The sequence below is a fragment of the Leucoraja erinacea genome, chromosome 2 (genome assembly GCF_028641065.1).
Source record: "Leucoraja erinacea ecotype New England chromosome 2, Leri_hhj_1, whole genome shotgun sequence".
In the NCBI taxonomy this organism is placed as follows: Eukaryota; Metazoa; Chordata; class Chondrichthyes; order Rajiformes; family Rajidae; genus Leucoraja; species Leucoraja erinaceus.
The window spans coordinates 37,980,676-37,989,457 of NC_073378.1; the positions used below are offsets into that span (position 1 = coordinate 37,980,676).

The following is an 8,782-nucleotide window of genomic DNA, read 5'->3' on the forward strand; positions in this document are numbered from 1 at the left end:
CAGAAGGCTTTCGACAAGGTCCCACATAAGAGATTAGTATACAAACTTAAAGCACAAGGCATTGGGGGTTCAGTATTGATGTGGATAGAGAACTGGCTGGCAAACAGGAAGCAAAAGAGTAGGAGTAAACGGGTCCTTTTCACAATGGCAGGCAGTGACTAGTGGGGCACCGCAAGGCTCAGTGCTGGGACCCCAGCTATTTACAATATATATTACTGATCTGGATGAGGGAATTGAAGGCAATATCTCCAAGTTTGCGGATGACACTAAGCTGGGGGGCAGTGTTAGCTGTGAGGAGGGATGCTAGGAGACTGCAAGGTGACTTGGATAGGCTGGGTGAGTGGGCAAATGTTTGGCAGATGCAGTATAACGTGGATAAATGTGAGGTTATCCATTTTGGTGGCAAAAACGGGAAAGCAGACTATTATCTAAATGGTGGCCGATTGGGAAAGGGGGAGATGCAGCGAGACCTGGGTGTCATGGTACACCAGTCATTGAAGGTAGGCATGCAGGTGCAGCAGGCAGTAAAGAAAGCGAAATGGTATGTTAGCTTTCATAGCAAAAGGATTTGAGTATAGGAGCAGGGAGGTTCTACTGCAGTTGTACAGGGTCTTGGTGAGACAACACCTGGAGTATTGCGTACAGTTTTGGTCTCCAAATCTGAGGAAGGACATTATTGCCATAGAGGGAGTGCAGAGACTGTTCACCAGACTGATTACTGGGATGTCAGGACTGTCTTATGAAGAAAGACTGGATAGACTTGGTTTATACTCTCTAGAATTTAGGAGATTGAGAAGGGGATCTTATAGAAACTTACAAAATTCTTAAGGGGTTGGACAGGCTAGATGCAGGAAGATTGTTCCCGATGTTGGGGAAGTCCAGGACAAGGGGTCACAACTTAAGGATAAGGGGGAAATCCTTTAAAACCGAGATGAGAAGAACTTTTTTCACACAGAGAGCGGTGAATCTCTGGAACTCTCTGCCACAGAGGGTAGTTGAGGCCAGTTCATTGGCTATATTTAAGAGGGAGTTAGATGTGGCCCTTGTGGCTAAAAGGGATCAGGGGGTATGGAGAGAAGGCAGGTACGGGATACTGAGTTGGATGATCAGCCATGATCATATTGAATGGCGGTGCAGGCTCGAAGGGCCGAATGGCCTACTCCTGCACCTAATTTCTATGTTTCTACAAGTTGTTTATCTCTGTCATCCAGTCATTTACAAATCAATCAATTGTTTAAAATGGCAGAGGTCTCAATTGTCTATTCCCATTGCTCATAATATTTGGTGCTGAAGCCCCATTTCAGAGGTTCAATGCTAGTCCAGATTATAAATGCTGCCAATTTGGTTAAATAACTGGACTGTTAACAAACATTGACTCTTGCTCTACTTTGATTTCGTAATTCTTAGTTTCAGTTATTTGTTAAAAGGCTTTTATTTATATCTTTTATTCTCAATGGATTTTATAATTTTGTATGGGACCTCAGATTCAGATTCAGATTCAATTTTAATTGTCATTGTCAGTGTACAGTACAGAGACAACGAAATGCATTTAGCATCTCCCTTGAAGAGCGACATAGCAAACGATTTGAATAAAAAATAATAAGTGTCCGGGGGGGGGTGGTGATTGGCAGTCACCGAGGTACGTTGTTGAGTAGAGTGACAGCCGCCGGAAAGAAGCTGTTCCTCGACCTGCTGGTTCAGCAACGGAGAGACCTGTAGCGCCTCCCGGCCTGTAGACCTGTAGTCTTTGATGCCTCTTTCCTTCCTTGCAGCAATGAGCTCTCTTCTGGAAAGCTCCCATTGGTTATTTAATGCTTTACCTATCAATTTTTCATTCCAGGCTACCAGGTCCTATTTCACTTTTCAAAAATTGTCAAGTTGTGTGGCTGCGTGAATTATTTATTGACTCCTAAGTTCTACTTTAAAGCATTAATTTCTTTAATGTCCTTTTTTGGAGTTTTGTTGGATTTAAGCAATCTTGTCTGTAATAAATGATATTAATGGAAATTAACACAAATTTAGTTTGGCAAAGAAGTGTATTAAATTTTGTGATGTACAAAATCTTTTTTGCACTTAAAACTTGCAAGTTTTATTCAACAATAATATGTAGAGAGTTAGTATGATAAAAAATGGCACTTTATTTACTTGCAGAATCCACTTGGCCGTATAAACTTGGCTAATTGTACTAGCCGAAAAATAGATCCAGCTAACCGTGAGTTCTGTGCTCGACCCCACACATTTGAACTCATCACTGTAAGACCTCAGCGAGAAGGTGACCGAGAGACGCTTGTTAGTCAATGCAAGAACACGCTCTGTGTCACCAAGTGAGTAATAGAACCAATCTCTTTATGACATTGTCTTGAAACATTTACTCTATACATAACATTATCAGAATGGATACTCGGGTTTCAGAAGCCAGGTTGAGGACAGGTTGACAAAACCTGTTTTCTTTTTAACTTTACAAATTTAGTGGTGGTCTAATTAAGATATTTATTAAGCTAAAGGGATGTTTGGGGAGACTGAGAAACCCTTTCACAAATTGAAGAGCATTGCAGAGAATAAGATTGCCTGTGTACAGGATAATTTGAATGCCAACTAGAACTGAGGACAAAGCATAAAATTATTATAATTTAAATTAGTCATTTAATTTGTTCAATCTGTACAATGTGTTTTATACATTTGAAGCAATTTTAACAATTTTCCACCCGTTCCAGAAACTGGCTGTCTGCTGATACCAAGGATGAACGCAATCTCTGGATGCAAAAGCTGAATAGAGTTCTGGTTGATCTACGAACCTGGCAACCTGATGCCTGCTACTCGCCTCATATCCTGTTAAAGCAGATTGGAGACCATTATTAACCAGATTTATTTACTTTTTTTTTGTCTCATCCTGGAATGAGTATTGATCAAGTGCAAATATGTAATGACACTTTGTATGCTAAATATTACTAAGCAGTTAGGGCACTGACAAAAATATTTCTGAAGTAAATGTTTTTAAGCAAAGGTGTACAGATTAGTCCAGCAGCAACATCAGGTGAAAGGGGGAACATGGTAAATAATTTTGGAAAACAAGATTATCGAATGTTTTATGAATATCAGCACTGCCTTGAAGTTGTTATTTCATGGTTGAAAATATGCTTCAAGCCCCTTTAAAAACTTTATATCTGCAAAAAATGCCTTTTCATGGGTGGGACTTTGCTTGTTCAGTTTAGATTTGGGATTACTTTTAAGAAATTGCATATAGCAACTATTTGTGGAGATGGAGATATAAACCAAAACAATAAAATATGAAAAGATTATTAATTGTGCTGCTGCTCTGCATCAGCCATGCTTATTTTTAAGAGTTATATATAGGTCTTGCCCCAACCCCTCCACCATGGGGAACTTCCCCACTCAATATTCCATCCACGCGCTAGCAAATTTCTACAAAGTCTATCTGTGCTGTTATTGAGACTTCTAAAGTTGTTGGCCTGGCACATGGATTAATTTGAGAAAATACCAGGTTGAAATATACGAACATATGTTTGTGTAAACTGCCATTTGATGCACTGGAGAGACCAGAACACACTATGCAATAATTTCAAATGTATTTCTGATTATGCTGCTATATATTACCTGCTTGATGCTTGCAGGCTATGACATTTAACTTGAGCAAAACACTTTAATATGATTCAACCGGAAAGGAATAATACAGACATTATTGGGATAGTTTGATTAAATTTCAACAATTCTATCATTCGTTTTGAGTATCGTTGTTGATCCTTTTAATCTAATTTTTTTTTAGATATGTCCATGTCTTTTTTTTCTACCTAAAATTAAGCTATTTTGTACTTAAATGTGAACTGCAGTTGGAAGAAAGTTGGATAATTCTTGATTATGCTGATAACTGGCATAAAGATTTTGAACCCAAATGTGTGCCATCATAGAATGTATTGAAGATTGTTCACTTAGTTTTTGTCCAATAATTTTTTTACAGCTTTAAACACGTGCCAAATAACAGTAACAACACACTAACTTGTATTAAATGGAAAAATGTATGTTCTATATATTGTCCTCCATCTTGTCATCTTGTCTCTTCAACTGTGCTATTTTTATTTTGGTTCCGTTTAATGTATTATTATAAAACATTCTTATGCACATTGTCTAAAATAAACTGCTTCAAAATGGAAACCATCTCAAAGGTGATATGTTCATACACTGATTGAACTTCAACAACAACACGGAAATAAGCAATTTGAAACACTTTGGCGAGGACAATTAAATTGAATTAGAAAGATACTGTTGGTGGCATCTGGCCCAGCGACTGGGTTTGATTCTAGCCACCTGTGTTGTCTGTGTGAAGTTTGCAACTTCTTTCTCTTATTATGGGTTTCTTCTGGGTATTCTGGTTTCTTCCCACATCCCAAAGTTTGGGAGGTTAATTGGCACCTCCAAATTACCTGTGATGGCAAAATCAAGAGTTAATGGGCATGTGTGAGATTAAATTACAGGAAAGTAACTGAGAGAATGGGATAGATAAATTTGATTAGAGCTGGCATGGGTTGAATGGTCTCCTATGCTGCAGTGAAGTGTGCGGCAAATCATTTTGGATAGACTGTTTTGATAGCATCATGTCTTGATAAATTGATGAAGACTAATTGCCATGATTAGTTAATAACAGCATGATTGCCAATAGTAGATCGTGTACAGCAGTGCTAATGGTTTATTTATCCAGGCATGAGATTTCTCTGCGGCCCCGCGGATTTCGAAATTCGTTAAAAAAAAACTCTAAATCTGTAAGAGAGTGGGGGCGGAACTGATGATCGAGGGGGCCCATTGGACCAGAGGGAGACGGGATTGAGGAGGGAGACGTGGCGCTGGGGAGGGCAGCGGGAGATTGGGCATTGGGCTGGGAAAGGAGGGGGCGTGGCTGTAGGGCCGGAGCCTTGTCGGTGTCAATAAGCATCTTAAAGCAAGTAGAGGGAGTGGCTTCGACCCGACAGGAAGTGAGTGAGTCCTGGTGAGCGACTGGCCGTTGAGTCGTTGAGGCTGGAGATGTTGTTTTTTTGGGCAAGGGGAGGGGGGGGGGGGGTCCCTTTTTACTGTTTTTTATCTATTTGTCCGGGAACTCGTGTAGGTCCCCAAAGGTAGGAGAGGGCAGCCGACAATCTTATGGGGGGGGGGGGGGGGGTAAAAATGGTGAGGCACATCCCGATGAGTGTGAGGCAGTTGGGTTCCCTGTGAGTGTGTGGACCAGTGTGAGGGGTCTCCCCACTGTAGCAAGTGAGCAAAGGTGGTGGGGTTTTCCTGTGCCAGGGGTCCAGGTGGTCCTCTAGAAATTGAGGGTAAACAGGCAAGAAAATTGTGTCATTTCAAGGTACAATTATCAAAATAAATCTGCATAAAGGGGACACTGCCCCATTTTACCCCCACCAGTGGCGTTTTCCTTGGAATCCTACCAGGGAGCAATGCCCACTGGACCCCCAGCTCTCTTCCTCTTTTTCCTGTCTCATGCCTGTTTTCTTATATTTGTTATTGACATGTAGACCAAAATGTAATTAGTGCATTGGACATGATCATGAGGGGGAAAACTTGCACTTGATTGTGCCATTCGAAAACTAACTATCTACGAAAGGTTCTGACAATGAGGTAACTTTGAAATACAGTCACTGCTGTAAATTAAAATATATTGGGAGTTAAAATTTCTGACAAAGTAGGTTAAATAAATCTAATAAGACATAATGTAGATCTATCTCATTGTTGTCATCAAGATATTCTTGAGTGGATTACAGATGGAGAATGGGTTTCTGATTGGAAAATAGATAAGAGAAAACTTGGTCTAAGAGCCAAATGTTATGATGGGGAAATGTACAGATTTTTGTTGTTGTATTGCCTCGGGATTGAGTTGTATTTCATTTCTATCCCCTGGTCTTGCATTCATTATTTCCTCCTATATAAATTCTATTTTGATGCTGGTTACAATTATGGAATAAAAATTAATTAAGTTAGGATTCCACTGCTAATCCTTATGAAACAATCTCCTTTACAAGCTCTCTTTTATTATATTCTATGGCAACTGGCTATTTGCGTCCTTAAATTATTATTGCCTTGTTATCTCCACTTTTATCTTCAGTGCAAAAAACCCCACACATTTCTCATTGTTACTAACTAGTTAATTTGTGACTGTTTTTGCACAAATAAATGTGGGCAGCTGTCAATTAGAAAGTAACCAACCTCGACCGATCCAGACTGCAACCTATTTCTTTGCATTTCCGTCGCAGCCTAAAATTCCAGAACTTACAAAGAAATCCTATATATGGTATAGGTATAAAAGGAAATATCAATTCTAGAATGTTTCACAGACTCCCAACACATCCTAACTAGGGGCAATACAGTGGTGCAGCTGATAGAGATGAGGGCCTCACTGTGCTAGCGATCCGGATTCAATCCTGACCTCTGATGCTCTCTGTGTTTGCACATTCGCTCTGACCGGATGCGCTTAGCTCTGTGGCCGCATGCGTTGCCTCTGGATGCTTTGGCTTCCCCCCACATTGCCAAAATGTATGCATTTGTAGGTTAATTGCCCCTAGTGTGTCGGGAGTGGATGTGAACCTGTGATCGATACTCGGTTTGGACTCCGTGGACCAAAGGGCCTGTTTCCAGGTTGTATCTTTTAGGCATTCAACTAATTTCAAGTACTCTACTCCATCCGTTGTACGTGAAGATTCTTTCACCACATGTATTTCACCAAAAATACAAATTCTCCAGCAACATGTTTCCAGCTGTTGAAATAATTTTAGATTTTTGAGGTTCAAGCCTGAATTATCCCTTCTCAATGGAGATTAGGTTGGAAAGTGGATTTCAAGCACTCAGTCACGATATTTGGAATGGCAACGCAAGCTTGAGTGTTAATTGAGATCATTCAGGTCATCACTTTCTCCTTTGCCGGTATAATCCTCATTGCAATGGAGACACGCATGCAACAAACAGTTCAACAAGTAACATTTAACTTGATCCCTTCCTAATCTAAGCCACTGCCACTGGATCAAGAATCATGTGCTTCCACTCTAGTTTTCTTGAGTGGTTAAATGGGCAAATGTGGGAACTGTGGGCTCTTCCAGGCTTGAAAGTGACTGACGAGTCGAGTAAGTGGGTAATTTTTGAGTTGATCCACCCTTCCTGCCTCTTATATAACAATATTGAAGATTTATCTTCTGAATTCTGATTCTGAAGAAGGGTCTTAACCCAAAACGTCACCTATTCCTTTTCTCCATAGATGCTGCCTGACCCACTGGCTGAGTTACTCCAGCTTTTTGTGTCTGTCTTCGGTTTAAACCAGCTTCTGCAGTTCCTTCCTACACAAAGATTTCTCTTTGTCAATCTGAAAATGTTGACTGCTTCAGATATGTAAAGAACAAAGCTGCAGTCCTTTCCAGTTGACAGCTGTCCATATTTATTTGTGAAAATGAATTGCAGGCACAAAGTGCCCAGTTAGTCACAACAATAGATTTAGTTTGTTCGCACAGATGATAAAATGGGAAAGAATAATAAGGCAATAATAATTTGATGTAAATGTCAGTTGCCATAGAAAATAATGAAAGGCAGTTTATAAAGGGGAGCCAAATGTTTTAAAGACTTTCTGTGGAATCCTAACTGAATTAACTGCAATTTTATTTTGCTGATTGTTATTCTGTACTGGAAGTTCTGTGGGGTCCCAGAGCATCACCTTGTGGGCACTATACATTCCCCAAATCTGGTCCACTTTAAACAGTCTTGGACCTGAGATTCACAGGTATCAAAGGGGATGTTGCACTTCTCCAAAGAAGCTTACAGTAAGTACTTCTTTGAATCTTTCCCTCTCCATTGGTAATTGTAGATTGATGATGCATGTGAACCAATCGCACATAAGCCAGCATCACTAACTCAACCCCACTATAACACTTATACTAACACTCGTTCCCGTCACTGCTAGTTTGAGCAGCTAGGATGCACTGACAACCTGTTGTCCCCAACGCTGTTAAGTTTTAGTGCTCATTAAAGATGTGTTTAAATCGTACACGGTCTCTGGTGCCTGTTTACAGTAATCCAATGAGAGAACTTTGAACAGAACATCAGCTTCTGGATGCTGGCATCGACCATGTGAGCAATGTGGCCAACGGAATGAATCTGACCAATGTATTGTTATTAGTTTATTGTCATGTGTACTGAGATACTTTGGAAAGCCTTGTTTACATGCTCCCCAGTCAAATAATTACATAACCCAGCAGTGCAGTGGTAGAGTTGTAGCCTTGCAGCGCCAGAGACCTGGGTTCGATCCTGACTAGGGGTGCTATAGGTACGGAATTCACATTCTTCCTGTGACCGCATAGGCTTTCTCTGTGTGCTCTGGTTTCCTTCCACATCCCACAGATGTGCAGGTTTCTAGATTAATTTGCCTCTGTAAAATGGCCCCTAGTTTGTAGAATCCGAGTGATGGTTGGTCGGCATGGACTCGTTGGGCCAAAGAGCCGATCTCCACACTGTATCTCTAAACCAAACTAAACTAAGCATGAGAACAATGGGTTGGGCAAAGAGAAAAATAAACAGTGTGCAGGATCCTGATCAGCTAGGCATGTGGGCCAAGGAATGGCAAATGGAATTTTAATTCAGACCTGTGCGAGGTGTTACATTTTCGGAGGTCAAACGGGTAGGATCTTCACAGTGAATGGCAGTGCCCTGGGGAGTGTTGTAGACAGGGATTACTTAGAACTTAAATCAGTATAGCACAAGAGCAGGCCCATCGGCCCACAATGACTGTACTGAA

General features: G+C 40.7%; 1 protein-coding gene across 5 annotated transcripts in view; it reads left to right on the plus strand.

The window, feature by feature from the left end:
- LOC129708953 (anillin-like) overlaps positions 1-4,170 on the plus strand; it is a 76,459-nt gene extending 72,289 nt beyond the window's left edge. For all 5 annotated transcript variants that reach the window (XM_055655039.1, XM_055655066.1, XM_055655048.1 and 2 more), the window contains 2 exons: positions 2,152-2,324; positions 2,715-4,170. In XM_055655039.1, the coding sequence (XP_055511014.1) occupies positions 2,152-2,324; positions 2,715-2,859 (318 nt within the window). In that variant the 3' untranslated portion in view covers positions 2,860-4,170. The remainder of the gene's footprint in view (positions 1-2,151; positions 2,325-2,714) is intronic.
- Positions 4,171-8,782: the final 4,612 nt, after the last annotated feature.